Source organism: Caenorhabditis briggsae (assembly GCF_000004555.2).
Source record: "Caenorhabditis briggsae complete genome, chrV, whole genome shotgun sequence".
In the NCBI taxonomy this organism is placed as follows: Eukaryota; Metazoa; Nematoda; class Chromadorea; order Rhabditida; family Rhabditidae; genus Caenorhabditis; species Caenorhabditis briggsae.
In genome coordinates this window covers 11,990,739-12,009,961 of record NC_013488.2, presented here as the reverse complement: position 1 = coordinate 12,009,961, position 19,223 = coordinate 11,990,739, and the positions used below count along the sequence as shown (strand labels likewise).

Below are 19,223 nucleotides of genomic sequence, written 5' to 3'. Positions count from 1 at the left end.
CAATCTAGGTCTGTTTAACATCATCCAAAGTTTTCAAATTGACCGAAAACTTGGCAAACGATCTACAGACTCCTGAAACTTGTAAAAATAGTAGAAAATCAACCGGAAAATACGTTGTTGTATATCTTATTGGCCGGTACTGTTTACATATACCTTCCCCGAGAACTAGTTCATTGAAAGACGGATGTTATGACAATGTGAAAACTTTTCAGTTATATAAAATTGATCTCATCTCCTGGCACTTCTCTCCGCCCTCTTCTTCTCTTTCTCAATGAATGCACTATAATGTTCTGCCCATATTCTCTGCTGTCTCCATAACCAAATCGCAACACTTTCCCTCTGGTGTACGGTAAAGACACTTCCATCAAATCGAGTTATCGGTACCAATTTGTCCTTGTTGAATGATCTGGTGACCACTGCGAAAATCTTCACATGTAGACGATCGTGAAGATTCACACTCTCCTTATCAGCACTGTCATCTGAATAACCGTCGGAAACAAGACAGAGAACCTGAAATCACCTTTACATACAATATTCTCAAAAAAACGTTCAAAAGTCACCTGAAGTCGATCATGTTTTGGGGTTGGCAAGAACTGATGTCTCTTGGTCGTTTTCTTTAAATTCTGTTCGTGGTACATTATCCCTCCGGCAAACGCCAATGCTTTTGATAACATGGTCGCACCTCCCGTATAGGAAAGTCTCATGACTCCCCGCCGAACACTTTCATACGAGTAGTACTGATCGAATCCGAATACAACACTTGGATCTTGAGCGTATTGGACCATTGAAATTCGAGATCTTCCAGGAGCAACATCCACATCTTTCAGGATTTCACAGATGAAGTTCTTTTGCTGAAATAAAAAAAAACAAATTGATGTATGAGCATAAAAAGTACTAACAATGTCAAAGTTGTTAATTCCAATACTACTCGATGTGTCAACTAGAAACATCAAATCGATCGGTGGCAACTTCCTAGCTGGATGGTCTCGTGGAAGATGTGTTCTTCTATTCAATTCTTCCAAATCGGTTTCTGTACTATCGGTGATATCACTTCCCGAACTCAATATACTTTCCGATGTTCCTGAAGATTGATTATCTTCTTCGCCTTCTTCTTTTGAATTGTCTCTTGAAGTGGAAATGGGAGTAACTTGAACTTCTACTTCTCTCGGACTTCTTGGGGATTCAATACCGGAGTCTCTTCGATCGCTTCTTTTACCTGAAATTTTTAAATCTCTTGATCGAGAATTACTCAAATTCTTTCCTTTCCTGAATGATGTTCGTGATGGAGAGGAGGTGGTTGAATAAACGGAGGAAGTATCTGTATTTTTGAGCCTTGTTGATAAGCCATATCCAGCTGTCGATCGAACTGAGACTGAATCATATCCTGTTGTTTTTTCATCTCTTCTGCATGCTTCTCTCCGTTTGCTATTTGTTTCTGCATCTCCGAATGAAGTTGAGATGTAAAGTACTCGTTCTGTTTCCGAAGAAGACGTTCGGATTCGGATATTCGATGTCGCAAGCGGCGATCTGAATAGTAGGATTTCATGAATTCGATGATTAGGAAACTCACTCTCTTCGTTGTAGTTGTAAATGGCATAAAGCAAAAGTGCCACTGGAATAAGTGCAAATAGTAGAATAGCTCCTATTATAATCCAACAGAGAGGACCGAATCGAGTGGTGGATGTACCTGGAAATCAGATTAGGCAATAACTTTTTGTAGGTCCAAATTCCCTAGCCCACTATCTTCATTGAAAAAGCTCATGTTAAAAAATCTGAGTAACTCACATGGAACTGTCCAAAACACTGTCTGTTCAGCGTTTTGGCGATGACAACTAGTGGAATTCCAGTTCAAAAAGTTCCACCAAGAAACATCAGCGATGATTTTACTCATCCATAAAGCTTCGGTGCAGAAAAAAAATACACAAATAAAGTTCTTTGAAGAGAAACACAATTCGTATAGGTGGTGGTCAAAAAGGGAATGCTTCTCTTCTCTCTGTTGCGCACATGGACACCCATGGCAACAGAATGGAAGCTCGCCCAGCAAAAAAGGAAATCCGCGCACAAAAAAGGATGACACCAAACACTAATAAGGGGATATCGGATGGTAATTTCGAAACAGATACTAATTTTATTGGAACAGTTAATATTTCGTAGATGAGGAAACAATAATCCATGAATAAAAATAAGACGACAATACTGGTAAACATGATATTCACTGGGTACCTCAATTTCGAAAAAAAAGCGGTACGCAAGTAACCAACTACTACTAATATAATTTCGATACATGTTTAATAATTCTTCAGAATTGCAGAACTAACGGATATCTTTTACCAAAAGTTTTGAATGTTGATATCGAATCTGTATCTCTGGCGTCGATGAAACTCCGATAAACTTATGAAAAGATTCCGACCTAATCGTATTTCAACTTTTAACTTTCCACCCAAATCTGACCGTGGCCCGCTACACAGCCGTTTTCAGGCAACTTCCGACGAGAATCTGGCCAATATCCGTCCAAAAGTCAAACCCCCTCATTTTCTGACGCGAAGTTACAAACCAAGACAATTCAAAAAAAATTACCTTTGATGTATCCATTTACACTTTGACATAGTGGTCCAACCAAATGAGGAAGATGTTCGAAATCTGTCACTTTGATTCCCACGGTGTGAGCAGATGGTTCAAATCGAGATACATGCATATTTGATCCAATTACAATATAGAAGACGTGGAGTGGAGATGAAGGAGAAATGAGGGGCTCATTTGGAAGCTAGACAAACTATTGTGTTTCTGGGTGTGTTTGTGAATAACTTACAACTTCGACCAATGGTTGATAACTGTTTGATATCACTAAAATCACATCTGGAACCCCTTTGCGATTTGATGAACTCATTGTGGACCTAGTCAAAGAATTAACACTTGTTGATTGGCAATTTTCCAATTCACATGGACAGTATGGTGCTTCTTGAATTCTAGATTCCGGATATGTTGCATTCGAAAGACTCCATTCCACCCTAGACCAAGGAGTAAACTGAGCCATCGCAACTTTTGACGAGCTCATTTTCATTGTGGACATTACCTAGAAATATGATATTTTGAAATTCTCAATTTCGAATTTATATCGAAAGGGTCCATTCGTTTTTCAAATATCTCACCTGTCTCAAAAAGTCAACTTCTGCCCGATGTTGAAATGAGGTAACTTGTGGAGTAGAGTCCATTATGAATAGAGCATCTACTTCTGGCCATACACATCCAGAAACATGATTTAATTTCAGAAAAATCAAAAGATAACATAATCCAGGAGGCATCTTCTTCTATTATATGTTGTTAGTGTGCTGGTGAGAGATGTATAACAAAAAAGCAACAAAAAACTTTCGCTTTTTTTCTTCTTTTTTTTTCGTTGAAATGTTGCTAGGAGTTTTTGGAGTGTTGGGATGCGCACGACTCTTTTTTTGGAAAGATCCGAATGTTGTATAGTTGTTTCGGAGGCCTCATAAATAAGTTAGATATTTATGGCTTAGTTTTTTTCGTCTGGTGGGATTGTAAAAGAAAAATGCCTCGAGTATATATTAGGGAAAATGAAAAATTTTTGGAAAACGATGAATTCTAAGACATCTGAAATTTTAATGTGTAGAGAGCAACACTTTCATAATTTTCATTTCAGCTACAGTACCGGTCAATAATATATGAAAACCCCTTTTCAGTTGATTTTGACCATTTTCAAGAGTCTGGAACTCCGCTGTCAAGTGTCCGGCCACTTTGAAAGTTTTGGAAGTTCTGAAACAGACCTATATTGAAAACTTCCCATTCGCAGAATTTTTCGAAACTTCTTAGTTGTTTAGCTATTTTCCGATTCATGAAGGACATCCCGAAACTATGAATTTTCGAAAAACTCTGAGAATGAAAACTATTCAATCTAGGTCTGTTTTACACCATCCATAATTTTCAAAGTGATCGGAAACTTGACAGCCGAGCTCCAGACTCCCAAAAATTCTCAAAATGACCGGAAGTCCACTGGAAGATACGTTTTCGTAGAGCTTACTCACTGGTCATGTATCACAATCAGATCACATTTTGGGCCTTTCTACCTGCCTCTCATGTAGTTAGCAATAACTGTAAAGAACAACCCGTAAACATGAAAATTTGAAAAAATGAAACAGTCAAAATTGGGAATGCAAATCCTGTTACTCAATCCTCTTTTCACATGTCTCTTTTTCCTTCTTCTTATGCTGTGTGTCCACTCACAACGAGTATGCACATACAGATCGAGAACATCTGTCCACGCAATATTTATCACTCCTACCCTACTCCTCTCATCAATTTCCTTCTTCCTGACAATTTCATCTGTCCGGCAAACCACTTCACCGCGTCGTCCTCCTCAATCAGCCGACCGGCCAGTTCTTCTTTCATTTTTCTACTCCGCAAGAGCAACTGCTCATTGCGGCGGTAGGGATTGGGTAAGGATGCTCTGTCTCTTCCTCTGCAGCACATTTGCGCACTTATGTAAGTACTATAGTTTGCTTAGTGATTATTGACATTAGTGGTGACTCCAGTCAGAACGAAGGACTTCCTGAATATGATTTTGCTGCGGCATGTGTGTTATCTCTTTTGTATTTTGAGCGTAATCTGTTCGGCTCTCCTCAAAATGGTTCATCCAGTTGTTTTTTAACTGTATTTCTTTTGATACTAAAAATGTTAGTATTGTTTAACTTCAGCTAAAATGGGACGGAGGGACTATTAGGTCTAGTTCTGTGGTAGCTGATCATTTGTTCTTCCCGAAAACTTTGGTTGTTGATTTTTCAAAAAGAACTGGAAAAAAGTTTTCTGACAGTTCCTATTCTTATCCTTGCGAGAATTAGCTGTATTATTTTTACTCTTTTTTTGTTGAGCTGATTTTCAAGACTCTTGGGAACATTTGTCATCTTTTGAGTCATTTGAAAATTTCGCAACTATCTTTTATGATGGCTCAAATCCTTCTGCTCCATTTTTTTCTACACTCCAAAAACTCCTATCATCCCTAATTTTTCTCCCGGATTCGATTTCAACTTTTTCTTTTCTTCCCGAAAAACTCTTTTTTCCTCTATTTCGTTCACTTCTTTCCTCGCACCCAAAGCCATCCGAAACACGAAAACCGGGGGTGACGGCGATGACGATGGCGTAAAAGAGGAGAAAGAGGAGGAAAACGACGACATCGAAATGTATATTGGTTCCGATTTGTGTAAACATAAATACTTTAGTAGTTCGCTGCGAACTCTTCTCGCTCAACGCTGACAATGGGTTTAGGTAGACTTATGTTTCTTGCTTTTTGCGCCCACACTTAATTCAGACTTTCTTAGTTTTGAGATTAAATACTTCAAATCAAATCTGATTTTTGCAATCTCAATTTCAGATCCTTGCTTGAAATCGCTCAATGAAAATATCTCTAATTTAAAATAATGATTTTCACTCAATCCAAACAAGAGTTTCCACCATAAAGTAGTTGTGGTTAAGCTATTTGTTCAGTTGTTTTTTTTAGATCGTGTGATTTTCACTGTTCAGCAAGTATTTACCAAAAGTTAACTAGTCAAAGATAAATTTCGAGATTGTGAGCTCGAGCACATGAAAAAACTGGAATGTATACTGTACACATTATTTAAAGGCGCATGTAAAACTTTATCGTTGGGTTTCAAACCGAAAATGTACGGTTGATTTTTGTTTTCAAAACATAATTTCTCTTCTTTATTTTTTGCAACAAACAAAAAAGCATTTCTCAAGTACTTCCGACTCGAAAGACATGAAGTTTTCCGTAATGTCGCGCTTCTTATCACTTGTTGTTTTCTCTAAACCTGGAAATTTTCACGACTCCCGATCGTGCTGCTATGTTCGCTTCAAGTTTGTACTAACTGCGTAATAAAACCTTCTTCTTGCTTTTCCCATTAGGTTGAATGTGACATCTGGCTTCTTCAAAGAGCGTACGCACTAGCAGTACGCCATGCAAACCGTTTGCGCACCAGACGTGTCGCGTGAAATGCGCAAGTTAATCAAATCAACCGATCTTCTCGGCTGTCCGTCCGGATGGACAAAACGGAGAAACCGATGGATAGAGACGAAAAATAGTGTAATTTTCCCACAACTTGCCTCTTTTTCTCATCTTTTCTCTTTTTTTCCCAGCTATCCGTTCAACTGCACTTTTGACCCCCATTTTAAAACCATTTTCAAGGCGATTTTTTTAATTTTCCTTAATCAAAAAACTAATTTGGTTTCCGCCTCGTTCCTTTCTGTTATGGAATTATCTGTTGTCATTGTTTTCAATTCATTCGAATTTCGTCACATTTCCCAAAACAAAAACCATGTTAATGACAAAAAAACTTTCGTCATTCATTAAATTTTTTTCCGACCACATTCATCAAGCTTTTTTCAGAAATGGCAGACCCGCCGCCTGATGATTCGGCGCCGGTTAGGCTGAAAGACCTTGAGAACATCTACATGGATGGACCTAGCAAAAGACCTGAAGCACTTTCATTTGAAACTTTGATTGGTGAGTGAAAGAAATATTTAAAAAACAATGCTTATCAATTTGCAGATTCACTTATATGTCTATACGACGAATGCTGCAACAGCACACTGAGGAAGGAAAAATGTATTGCAGAGTTTGTGGAATCAGGTAAGCCTCAGAATTTGATCGAAAATTGAAGACTTAAAATATAAAAAACCAGCTAAAACTGCTTGCCTTTTTCTAAAAATAAATTGATTTCAGTGAAAACGGTCATTGGGAAAGCTAAAAAGTTGCGGCTAGGCAGGGACGATTTCGAAGTGCTCAAAGTGATTGGAAAAGGAGCGTTTGGAGAAGTGGCCGTTGTTAGAATGCGTGGCGTCGGTGAAATTTATGCCATGAAAATTCTGAACAAATGGGAAATGGTTAAAAGAGCAGAGACTGCTTGTTTTCGGGAAGAACGAGATGTTTTAGTCTACGGAGACAGAAGGTGGATCACGAATCTGCATTATGCTTTTCAAGATGAGAAGAATTTGGTGAGTTTTTTGCCGTTTTCTCGCCTATCGCAATTCTATTGTTTTCAGTATTTCGTTATGGACTATTACATTGGTGGCGATATGCTCACTCTTCTTTCCAAATTCGTCGATCATATTCCTGAATCTATGGCGAAGTTTTATATCGCTGAAATGGTACTTGCAATCGACTCACTTCATCGCTTAGGATACGTACATCGAGATGTGAAACCAGACAACGTGCTTCTCGATATGCAAGGACACATTCGGTTAGCAGATTTTGGAAGTTGTCTCCGAATTCTGCCCGACGGATCAGTAGCGTCAAACGTGGCCGTCGGAACACCCGATTACATTTCTCCTGAAATCCTGAGAGCAATGGAAGATGGAAGGGGACGATATGGAAAAGAATGTGATTGGTGGTCACTCGGTATTTGTATGTAAGTAACTTAATACTTTTCAAGAAATCCTGATAAAAACGTTTTTATAGGTACGAAATGTTGTATGGAACAACGCCGTTTTACTCGGAAAGACTCGTGGACACTTACGGAAAAATCATGAGTCATCAAGATATGCTTGATTTTCCTGATGACGAAATTGACTGGGTTGTATCAGAGGAGGCCAAAGATCTTATAAGACAACTCATCTGTTCTAGTGACGTCCGATTCGGACGAAACGGTCTCAGTGATTTCCAGTCACATCCGTTTTTTGAGGGAATCGATTGGAACACCATCAGAGACTCGAGTCCTCCCTACAAGCCAGAAGTTTCCAGTCCCGAAGACACTTCGAATTTTGACGTCGACGTCTGTGAAGATGATTTTACTCCATGTGTGAGTTTTTTGATCTGAAAAATAAATTTAAAAAAAAAACGGTTTTAATCGTGTTTAAAACCATAAATAGGATGAGAAACTTCTCAAAGTTGATAAAAGTTTCAGGAAACACAACCTCCGAGAGTGCTAGCCGCTTTCACTGGAAACCATCTTCCCTTCGTTGGTTTTTCGTACACACATGGAAGTTTGCTCTCCGATGCGCGCTCTTTAACAGACGAAATACGAGCGATCGCTCAACGATGCCAGGGAGACGCTGAGCTCATGGAAAAAAGTGTCGATGGTTTTATGGTGGAACTGGAGAACGAGAAAGCTGAATTAGTGCAAAAACTGAAAGAAGCTCAAATTATCATCGCCCAGCACGTTGCAGAAAATCCCAGGACGGGTGAAGACAGAAATTATGAAGCGACGATAGCACAGTTAAAAGACGAGATACAAATTCTGAATAAGCGTTTGGAAGATGAAGCCGTCGCTCAACAACAACAGAAACCAAAGGATGAAATTGTGGTGGAAAGTGAGAAAAAATTGAAAGAGCTGAAAGAACGAAACAAGCAATTGGTTATGGAGAAGGGCGAGATTCAAAGAGAATTGGATAATATCAATGATCATTTGGATCAAGTTTTGGTGGAAAAAGCGACTGTCGTACAACAACGAGATGATATGCAAGCAGAGTTGACCGATATTGGAGATGCGTTGTTGAGTGAAAAGGATGCTGTGAAACGGTTACAAGAGGAATCAGAAAAAGCTAAGAAGCAGACGACAGAGTTGGAAGAGAAATTGAAGGACGTTGAAGCAGAAAAAGTGATATTGATCAAGAGTGAGTTTTGTGAGAGAAAGAAAATAACATTGGAGCGAAAACAAGAGAAAATGAAAAGACGAAAACAGTTCACATGCACAAAAGAGACAACGAATTGTGTCGAAATTGGCCATCATTTTTATTACTGGTCCCACACCATGTGCACGTTGTCCCTTGCAAGAGAAATAGCTCAGTTTTAATTACCGTAAAACCTGTATTAGAGGGGCCGTCTCTTATATTTTTCTAACCCCTATTTCCCCCCTCGGAGAGCCCTTCTAAATTTTCATCGAAAAATTCAGCGAATTCGCGTTCCAAAAGTTTTCCAACAAATTGTTGTGAAATTGTGGAATTTCCGGAATCTTTTTCACTGGAAAAGTACTGAAAATTCTAATTTAAAACAACACTTTTTGAGAGGGGGCTTCTATTATAGGGTCACCTAGTATTTTTCCCATACTTGCAACGGGCCGGGCCGAAGCGACAAATTTCCCGGCCCGCCTTTTCTCAGTGAAAAAAATTTCCAATTAAAAATTAAGACATTTTTCTGAATTCAAAAAAGAAAAAAAAGTTACATAATTTTTAAAAGTTTTCAAAGTAGAAAGTAGTAAAAAATATAGAGTTTTCGATTAAATTTTTGGAAAAATTATAAAATTTTCGAAAAAAAAATTCAAAAAAATCATCTGCTCGACGGACCGGCCCGGAATTTTGCAAGTATGATTTTTCCAAGCCCCTCTCTCGGAAGGCCCTTCTAATGCAGGTATACTGTCTATGCAATAAAACCTGGGCAAGGGGCGGGGCTAACACGACACGCCCCTTTATAAAACGTGTGAGAAGAGAAAAATGTGAACGCGTTGAAAAAAGGGGCGTGTCACTTTGCAACTTGCGGCGCCCCAATCGTGTGACAAGCTAAACCAAATGATAATATGAAATCATGTATTTTCTGTTTCAAAAATGATGATAGATTTTTCATAGTAAACAATTTTGTGAAAAACAAGAAAAAATAGATTATATGACTCATGCTTCGAACAATTTAAGCAATACCGTTGTCCCACCCAAAACGCGAGATGGACAATCATTCGTTACATCAATCGTTATTCAATCTCTCATCTCTCTTATTCTTCCCCCGCTGTCAATAAAACATATATTTCAGAGCAAGAAGAAGTGACACTGGAAGCTCGGAAATCTGTCGAAACCGACGATCATCTCTCCGAAGAAGTTGTTGCTGCAAAGAAAAACATCGCCACACTGCAGACGGCCAACGAGGAAAAGGAAGCTGAAATCAAGAAGTTGAAACAGCGGATGGAGGAAGAACGTGCAAATCATACAGCTCAATCGGAGCAGGAAATGAAGCAGTTGGAGGCTCACTACGAACGAGCTCAGAAGATGCTTCAAGACAATGTCGAGCAGATGAACGTGGAAAATCGTGGCCTTCGAGATGAAATCGAGAAGTTGTCACAACAAATGGCTGCTCTTCCACGTGGCGCTCTTACTGAACAACAGCTTCTGGAACTGTTCAACTGGGTCAACGAAGAGAAAGCAACACGTGAGGAGATGGAGAACTTGACAAGAAAGATAACAGGAGAGGTGGAGTCACTGAAGAACAACTCACCGTTGACGACATCCAACTACATCCAGAATACTCCTTCAGGATGGGGTTCACGAAGAATGAATAATGTTGCTAGAAAAGACGGACTCGATCTTCAACGGCAACTTCAAGCCGAGATCGATGCTAAACTGAAATTGAAATCTGAACTCAAAAACAGCCAAGAACAGTATCTGACTGCCACTGCTCGTTTAGAAGATACTGAAAAGCGGATGGCTTCATTGATGAGAGAAGTGACAATGCTCAAACAACAGAAGCACACAGATATTTCCACGGATAGTGCCTTCTCCTCGTCAATCGGTCGTGGTGATTTGATGATTAGTATGAACAATGACTATGAGATGTCAAATTCATCTCTGATGCGACAAGAAATGATCTCAAGACAATCGACACCTTCTTACGAAAACGCAATTCTGCTCCATGACCACCAAGCTCCAAAACGAGTTGATGATTTGAGATATAAGCAAAAACCGATGAAGGCGTCTAGTGGAATTTTCTCTCCGGCTTCTGTATCTACTATGGAAAGAGGACACAACTTTGAGAGAATGAAAATCAAAACTCCAACAAAGTGTGGGCATTGCACATCGATTCTCATTGGACTCGATCGTCAAGGACTCTACTGTCAAAGCTGTCAATACGCATGCCACGTGTCATGTGCTGAACGGGTTTCCCAATCGTGTCCGGTACCAGAAGAAGAACGTCGACCACTGGGAATAGATCCAACACGTGGAGTGGGAACTGCTTATGAAGGTCTCGTCAAGACACCACGGATTGGCGGAGTTCGCAAAGGATGGCAGACCGCCTATGTGGTTGTCTGTGACTTCAAGCTTTACTTGTACGACTGCACTGTGGATAAACAGAATAAGATGCAAGATGTGAAAAATGAAATCCGTTTAGTTTTGGATATGCGAGATCCTGATTTTACAGTTTGCGGAGTTAGCGAAGCTGATGTCATTCATGCCCAGAAGAACGATGTTCCGAAGATCTTCCGTGTGACAACAACTCAAATCATGAACTCGTCATCTGAGTATTCGTCCTCATCCAAGTTTTACACCTTGTTCATGGCTGAGACTGAAGAAGAAAAAAGGAAGTGGGTCGTTGCATTGAGTGAACTGAAGACATTGCTGAGGAGGTCAAAACTAGCCGATCGCAAAGCATTCGTCGTCAAAGAAGTCTTCGATGTTACGACACTCCCATCTATCAGAGTTGCTCAGTGTTGTGCAATCATTGATCGCTCCAAAGTCGTCATCGGTTTCTCTGACCACGGACTCTACTGTGTTGAAATCAACCGACAAGTATTGATTCCAGTTGGTGGAGAGAAGGAGAACAAGCAACGATGCGTGGAAACAGTTGAATACGATGAAGCAGAGCAACTGCTGCTGATGATTGTTGGACCAGCTAAAGATCGCCATGTTCGAATTGTTCCTAGTGCCGCATTGGATGGACGAGACTTGAAATGGATCAAGGTGAACGATACAAAAGGATGTCATTTGATGGCTGTGGGAACCAACAATCCAAGTGGTCGAGCCGGATATTTCGCAGTTGCTTTCAAGAAGAGTGTCACGATATTCCAGATAGATCGTTCAGAAAAGAGGCATAAAAAGTGGAAGGTGGGATATATCTTATTCGATTTTTATCAGTTTCTAAACCATCAATTTTCAGGATTTGGCTATGCCAGGAACCCCACAATCCATGGCCATCTTCAACGGTCGTCTCTACGTTGGCTTTCCACACAGTTTCCGTTCCTGGTCGCTTGCCAGTGCCGATCCATTGGCTTCGGGAGATGGTATTATTCTTCAACACATTTGTAAAAAGTTTCTCTCTATGTGTTTCATCAGTTATCTGTTTCAGCCCTAATCAACATGGAAGACACCTCGTTACAATTCCTCAACCAACACACTCAATACGAAGCCAAGCTTATTGTCAACCTGCCAGGATCTCCTGATGAATATCTCCTCGTTTTCAATATGATTGGTCTTTACGTCAACGAGATGGGACGTCGTTCGCGTCTTCCAGAAGTGATGTTCCCAACACAAGCCAAATATTTTACATACCACGAACCGTATCTTTGTGTATTTTCCGAGAATGAGGTGGACATTTTCAATGTGACGCTTGCCGAATGGGTTCAAACGATTAATTTGAGGTAGGTTTTCATTTTATTCATCATTATTATTAGATGCAATTATTAATTAAATTCAAATGAGCTCATGCCTTGGGCAATGATTCCTTACGAAATCGTCCTGATCTATTTGGAAGTAACTAGTGTGATCTGCCAAATTGCTCAAAGCTGTGTTCCGGCATCCTAAATCATCGGCCACGGAGCATACATTGAATCCATCACCCTTTCCCATATTGTTATCGTAATGCACCAAATATCTATAATGCATAGCTTGTCGATTATATTGAGCGGCGGTTAGAACTGCTGGGTTGAGCGGGGCTGGCATATTTGGAACTGGGTCTCCTCGCTTGATAACTCGATAACGAAATGGTACATTCTCTTCGACTTCCTTGGCATAGGCGATGTTTCCAGTTCGTGGCTCTCCGAACGTGATGAGTCTAACACGGTTTTTGTCCACTCCCTTCTTTTTGACCAAGTGCAAGGCAGTCATAGAAGCGAGAGATCCTCCAAGGGAATGACCAGTCAACTAAAAGTATTTCGTAGTTAATTTCCATTCAAAACAGGCTGTCTTACCCAGATTCTGTAGTTTTTATGCTTCTTCATCAGGTCCATTAGATCATCTTCCATTCCACTGTCGATGAACAGACGGTAGAAGGCAGTATGGAAATAGTTGATAACTCCAGCGTCTTGAGATTCAAACTTCTCCCACGCTCCAAGTTGGGCGGTCAGTCCATGGAGCATCTCAGCGAACACTTGCTTTCCAGCAGTGCTTCCCTTGTAAGCAACATAAAGAGCCTTGGCTTCTTCACTTTTTGCAATTATTCCTTTGCACAAATTACCAGATCCATCGCATTCTACCTCATATGATCGAGAAAATGAGATATCGGGACGAACATTTCTAAGGCACGCGGTAACATTACTGTCACGAACTGCAGTGGAAATCGCGAAAAGAGATCTTCCGAGAGCATCTGTGTACCGCTTTCCAGCACTTGGTTTGTACTGAAGATTAAAAAGTTCGGTTCAAAATGACCAAGAATAGAACTTACTGGAGTTGGACATTTAAAAGGATCCTTTTGGATAACTGGTTTTCCAATTGGACAGGAAATAGGTCCTCCGCACGATTGAGTTTCTAGACACCATCTACAGTCTTCTTTAAATCCAAGGATATGAATATAGCTTTCGGCGCAGGTATTGCAATCTTTGATGTCCTTGCATACTAATACATTGCCAGCTTCAGTCATCGTGAGAAGACTAAAGGCGACCAGAGCCAGAACCTCCCGATTCCTCATTGTTTAAGATGAGTATCGAGTGTTTGGTAATTTAGAGAATCAAACAGAAAATCGAAAATTCGAAGAGTGGGAGATTCGACAATCCGAGAGAGAAACAGGAGGCAAAGAAACTGGGTTGTTGGCCTAGTTCGAAGGGATGCGCGGGAAGCGGTGAAAGAGAAAATGATCATCACCTATATCATTTCGTGAAGGAGAATCCTTTCGCCTTCAGGATGTTCGAAACATCGCCGATATCTTATCATTCAAAGGATTGTAAACGGGCTATTAAACAAACAAAAGACTTGTGAACTACTAATAGTACTGAAAAAGAAAGCTTTCTAATTCGAGTTTTTTCAGGTCGGCAAAGCCACTCTCCAACGATGGAATACTGTCAATGTGTCTGTGCAATGATTCTCCAATATTCGTACTTCTTCAAAATGTGCTTCAAGATCAGGATTCTATTGAAGTGCCTGTCAATTTGGCATCGGGAAGCACGGATGGACGCAAAGTGACTCGACGAAAGTTCACTTTCAAAACGCATGGAAAGGATGATAGGTAGGCAAATGACTCGAATGAAATTCTTTTTGAAACTGAAATGGCAGCGTTCTTTCAGAAGTGCTTCGGAGCGTCGGAGTCATATCCAAATCTCAACGCCGTCGGATTTCATGCATGTAGTGCATATGGGACCGGCGCCTGCCACAGAACTTCAGAAAAATTTCATCGACTTGCAGTCGAACCACTCCCACACTTCTTCGGATAAGGTAGACTTCTGAATTCCCGAATAAATCCTTTAAAACTTTTTTTTGCAGGATTCGCTGAACAGATCTGTAAATAACGACTAACACTGCCCCCTTTTCTGCAATTATATACTTTTTTTTTCCAAAATCAAAACGATGTACATCTGGTGCTACTTTCTTAAAACATGAAGTCTTCATATCTGGTGCCCCCTTCTCCCCCAATCCCCCAATTCAACTTTGTACTTCTTGTGGTTTTTACTTCTTTTGTTTTCCTTTTTTCCTTTTACTTCTCCTCTTGAAGCAAGTATAATGTAACCAAATAACCCATTTTTATTTATTGACTGTTTCCACTTTACCCATTACACACATCCTTTATTACCGTTTTCCCATATAATTTATTTTCTTAAATATGTTTTCTCTCCTCTCTCATCTTGTCTCATTTCACATTGCTCTCTCTTTTTTTGTTTCTTTTTCCTCTCATCAACGAAACGATTTTTATATATGATTTTTTCAATAGAGAAAAAAAAATTCCTAGTTTTTCTATGCAAAACTTTTTCCCGAGATTATTAAGATATTGCTTCTAAAAGAGACATCCACTTTTCCGCCTTTTCGCTCTTCATTCTGGTGTCCGTTTTTGGTTTTTTATGTGCTTAAAGTCCCTTTGAAATCTCGCTGTGAGATAAAATCTGCAATGCTTTTCAAAATCTCAAATATTTTTCTCGATTTTCAAATTGAAGACACTTTTAGTTCTTTTAGATCCTTGACAAATGAGAAAATTAACCTGTCCTCCATATTCTTTTCTATTCTTTCTAGGCCCACTAGCTATTCTAACTCTACTCTGTCTCCTACTCATTTATAGTAAAGACGAGAGTTTTGTGTCTCTGAAAGTGAGAATGTACCATGATGAAGTTGAAAGAAGTAGGTTAGATGAGGTTGGTTTTTGCGGTTTCTATTCTAGAAATTGAATGAGCTCTTGTAGAAAAATGTGAAACTGTTGTCAGCCTTCGATTTTCGAGATGGATTCGTTACTGTATCAATTACATCTGTTGATAGAGTAGGGTGGGAACCAATAAAGATAATTTTGGAATTTTTTTTGAATTCTGATTCCAGAACACCTGCCTATTGTCATTATTTTGACAAGTCCCATCGTCCAATTCCAGATGCCTCCAGACCGATTTCTTTTTACACTGATACCACAGCTCGATGCCCGATTCACGGAAATAGCGATGCAAGATTTATTGCATTAAGCTATTCGTTCAGAAAATCTTCACAACTTGTACCTATTCTGATTAGAAGACGTCAATTCTACGAAAAGATGCACGATTTGACAGTTTGTGTTGAGTTCGAGCCGCAACCGAATTGGCTGGAGATTTCTGCTTTTATTGAGTATCATCGAAGTTTAGGTTTTTCGTTTTTCCATTTTACAACTGTAGATTTGGATGCATACAATAGAAGAATGTTTGATGATTATATTAGGTAATGGATTACTGTAGTTGTTATATCGTGCATGAGCAATACTACTTTTAGATTAGGAATCGTGAAACTAACTTCGTTGAGAAGCTCCAATCCATCGCCAAATGATTTCAAAACGATTCAAAGATCGGTGAGATTAATTATGAAAACTCTTTTTTCCAGACTTGAAAACGGATCCAAAAGGGCCCTGCCATAGTTTCTTTTCAGATCAACTGATTAACTAAACTAATAGATATGATAGAAATCGATAAGTACTACAAAATGATACTATTTGAAAAACTGTGGCTTGTCTATGAACAAAGTCATAGACGAAACGGGCCAAAAAAAAAACAGGCAGAGCCCGGTCAGGATCAGCAGTATTATGGCTTTTTACTTGATTCAGAGACAAGAAGTACCATTGTGTAGTATTCGTCGAGCGCTATCATATCTTATTTAGATGGTCCAAAAGTACTGATTCTAAATATGAGTACGGTAGGGCTCGCGAAGGACCGTCCGGTTTATAAGTATGCTACATTAGACTTCAAAATTTTCCCAAATTTGTTTCAGAATTGTCTACTTCATGCTAGATTAGATTCCCGTCTGGTTACTTTCCTCCGAATCGATGAGCGAGTTTCCGATATTCCGTTTTTCAACAAGTTGATTCCATCAAATCATATTCCAATAAATAGTCTCGTTCCAGAAAATTATGGGAAGAAAATGTTTCGGATACTAGAATTGTGACAAATGCCATCAAATGGGAGAGCAGTTTAGAGAAATATTCGAATGAATCAGCTTTCAAAGAGACTCTTCGATCGTTTAGCTACAAAAAGCATGTACAGTTCCGGAAAGTGATTGAGCCAGAAAGAATCCAGACGATGGATCAGATTTCCGAGGACTTTGTTTACAAAAAGTACAGTTTCATGAGACTTTTTTGGGGATGGGCATATTTGAAAGCAGGGCCCTGGCGGACCTCTTCTGGTCCTGCCATAGTTTCTTTTAGGCTCAACATTTTTTGACCAGCCAAATCAGATATGATAGAATTTGACGAGTACTTCAAAACTATGCTATTTAAAAACCTTTATCTTATCTATGAGCAAAGTTACAAACCATGAAGCTGTCAATCCAGTAGGGCCCTGGCGGTTATTCGGCCCGTGTAAATTTGTTCACATACAAGTTCTAGCATGTGTAATGTTTTTAGGTTCAAAAATATCGATTCTAAAATGAACTATAGCAGGGCCTGGTTTCAAGTCTCTTTTTTAGAGCATCAACTCATTCTGCATCGATCCCTGAATCTGTGTTTTCTTCTGTAATCTCTCGAGTCAAGTACAACTACGACACCAGACCAATTTATTGTGACGAATTCGATATTACTGTACTATCATGGTGTCCTGTTAACTTATACCACTGCCGTTTCCGAGATGAAGAGGATAAGAAGATTATAATGGAGAAAAGAGAGGAAGCCAGGAAAGTGAGATATAAGCAGGAGACAATCAGATGGTGATATTGTATTATTCTTTTTTATGTTTTCTTTTCATTAAGTATATAAAAATCTCCTTTTTTCATACAATAAAGAAAAATATGGGGGAAAATGAAGAAGAAAAGATCACTCAGAAAATCGGCAGCAAAAGTCGATAATCCTCTCGAAAATGAGGGCAATTGCACTCGTTTCGAATGTCCATTTTGAGCCGATTTGCCGGCCGTCTACAGACTGGTACGAGGGTATTCAACTAGTTCAAAGTATAACTACGTAGAATTCTAACGATTTGAAATTTGAATGTTTCATAGTCCAATTGCAGCATTACTAATGCAGTTTTTGTAGCGTTTCAAAGTTTGGTTGCAATGATGCGCACATGATGACCATGTGCACCTGTTGATTGACAGTGACCATGGAGAGAATTCTAAAAAGTAAATTGAGTTGATTTGAATTCTGAAGTTAAATCATTTCATTCACTGTAAACGTTCCCAAATTCAACGTCTATAATCTAAAAAATTACAAATTCTCATTGCCTAGTTAAGATCTTCGAAACAATTTAGACCTCATCCTCTCTCCGTCTTGTTTTCATCGTTATTCTCTCGGTGAGGTTACCTATTTCCCTAATCACAATGATCTATAGTGTGCGGGGACACAAAATTTTTGCGCTGCGGAAGCAAAGAAGTCGACTCGGGACGGATTAGAATCTTTGAAGGAATAAACATTGGTCGATCCCAGAAGATATCCATTTGAAATAAAATACGAAAATGTGATATCCGTATTTTCAGAAAGTCGTGTTAGAATTCTGTTGCATACGGAACCATTGAATCAGACATTTAATCCGATAAATTAACTGCCTCTAAAACTACTGGAGCGAAGATACAAAACCTCTATTTTACTGCTTGATACGACGATCTCTAAAAACATGAACAATTTTCAAAAAAAAAAAGATAAAACAAGACTCATCAAAAAATTTTTGACACGCTAATGGCACAGGAAGGCGCAGGATTTCCGTCTATATGCCACGCACCTCGTTCAGAGTGCCCTTGGTCCACCGGCAGGATCACTGCGTTGCCTGTGCCCCAAGTAGGAGAACATGTGCTGAAAATAATCCCCAGATTCTAGACCCCTGGTTGTACACATAGTTATGTCCGACAGAGAATTCGTCATCCGAAGAACCCAAGTGGACATAAAAACTCTCACCAGACTAAATTCAAATAGTCAAAGAAACCGTTTAGATCTACATATCTTTTGTTTTCAACTCTTATCTTCAAATGTATCCCGTCATTTCCTGAATCCTTTAACGAATTCAAGCTTTCTCGGGCACACCAACACACGCACTAATCTTACATTGTATGCATTTTGCACCGTCACATCTCCTAGAAAAATCGCACAAGGAAATTCAGGATCTGATTTAAATGCGATATGTTCCTTTTTAGACAATATGCCTCAAGCTACACACGGAGATGAAAGGAAATCGTATTCTATTTAGAAAAATGAGTACAAAAAACCGTATTTTCAGATATGTCCGTCGTTTTAGAGTTATGTTGCAAATGGAACTACTGAATCAGACATTTGAAGTGAATCAGATAAACCAACGGACTCTAAAATTATCGGAGCGGAAATACACAACCTTTATTTTACTGCTTTATATGACTATCTTTAAGAACCTAAACCATTCTCGAAAAAAAGACATCTCATTGGCAGCAAATTTTTGGCACCCTAGGACACGAAAAGCACTGAATCCCGTTCATGTGCTATGTGCTCCCGTTCAGAGCGCCTTCGGAACACGTTGCCGGTGTCCCAACTTGGAGCACATGAGCCAAAAACAATACAGAGTTTGAACCCCTGTACTTACGCATAGTTATGTTGGACAGAGAATTGGCAAATAATTCGGAGGGTACAACAATTTTGGGGTCATTGAGGTACAAAGCATTTTAGGGGTACAGAATCATCAATTCGGGGGTACAAAACACAG

General features: G+C 39.4%; 4 protein-coding genes across 4 annotated transcripts; 2 read left to right on the top strand and 2 right to left on the bottom strand.

Moving 5' to 3' along the window:
• Positions 1–228: 228 nt before the first annotated feature.
• Positions 229–3,302, bottom strand: CBG18899 (the record flags this gene model as incomplete). Its single annotated transcript, XM_045237784.1, has 7 exons — positions 229–510; positions 561–851; positions 900–1,216; positions 1,250–1,687; positions 2,578–2,764; positions 2,810–3,073; positions 3,150–3,302. 7 exons carry the CDS (start codon positions 3,300–3,302, stop codon positions 229–231), a joined length of 1,932 nt encoding a protein of 643 aa, XP_045096606.1.
• A 3,094-nt stretch (positions 3,303–6,396) lies between these two features.
• Cbr-mrck-1 lies at positions 6,397–14,427 on the top strand (the record flags this gene model as incomplete). The annotated part of the gene is made up of 12 exons (XM_002637183.1): positions 6,397–6,511; positions 6,557–6,637; positions 6,731–7,002; positions 7,051–7,415; positions 7,466–7,805; positions 7,911–8,619; positions 9,746–11,808; positions 11,861–12,005; positions 12,050–12,341; positions 13,943–14,140; positions 14,199–14,346; positions 14,395–14,427. The coding sequence occupies 12 exons, from the start codon at positions 6,397–6,399 to the stop codon at positions 14,425–14,427; spliced, it is 4,761 nt and encodes a 1,586-aa protein (XP_002637229.1).
• Positions 12,394–13,606, bottom strand: CBG18898 (the record flags this gene model as incomplete). The annotated part of the gene is made up of 3 exons (XM_002637184.1): positions 12,394–12,843; positions 12,891–13,316; positions 13,364–13,606. The coding sequence occupies 3 exons, from the start codon at positions 13,604–13,606 to the stop codon at positions 12,394–12,396; spliced, it is 1,119 nt and encodes a 372-aa protein (XP_002637230.1).
• Positions 14,428–15,215: 788 nt separating the features above from the next.
• On the top strand, positions 15,216–17,275 carry CBG18896 (the record flags this gene model as incomplete). The annotated part of the gene is made up of 6 exons (XM_045237783.1): positions 15,216–15,254; positions 15,302–15,798; positions 15,850–15,925; positions 16,342–16,430; positions 16,475–16,684; positions 17,035–17,275. 6 exons carry the CDS (start codon positions 15,216–15,218, stop codon positions 17,273–17,275), a joined length of 1,152 nt encoding a protein of 383 aa, XP_045096605.1.
• Between the last annotated feature and the right edge of the window lie 1,948 nt (positions 17,276–19,223).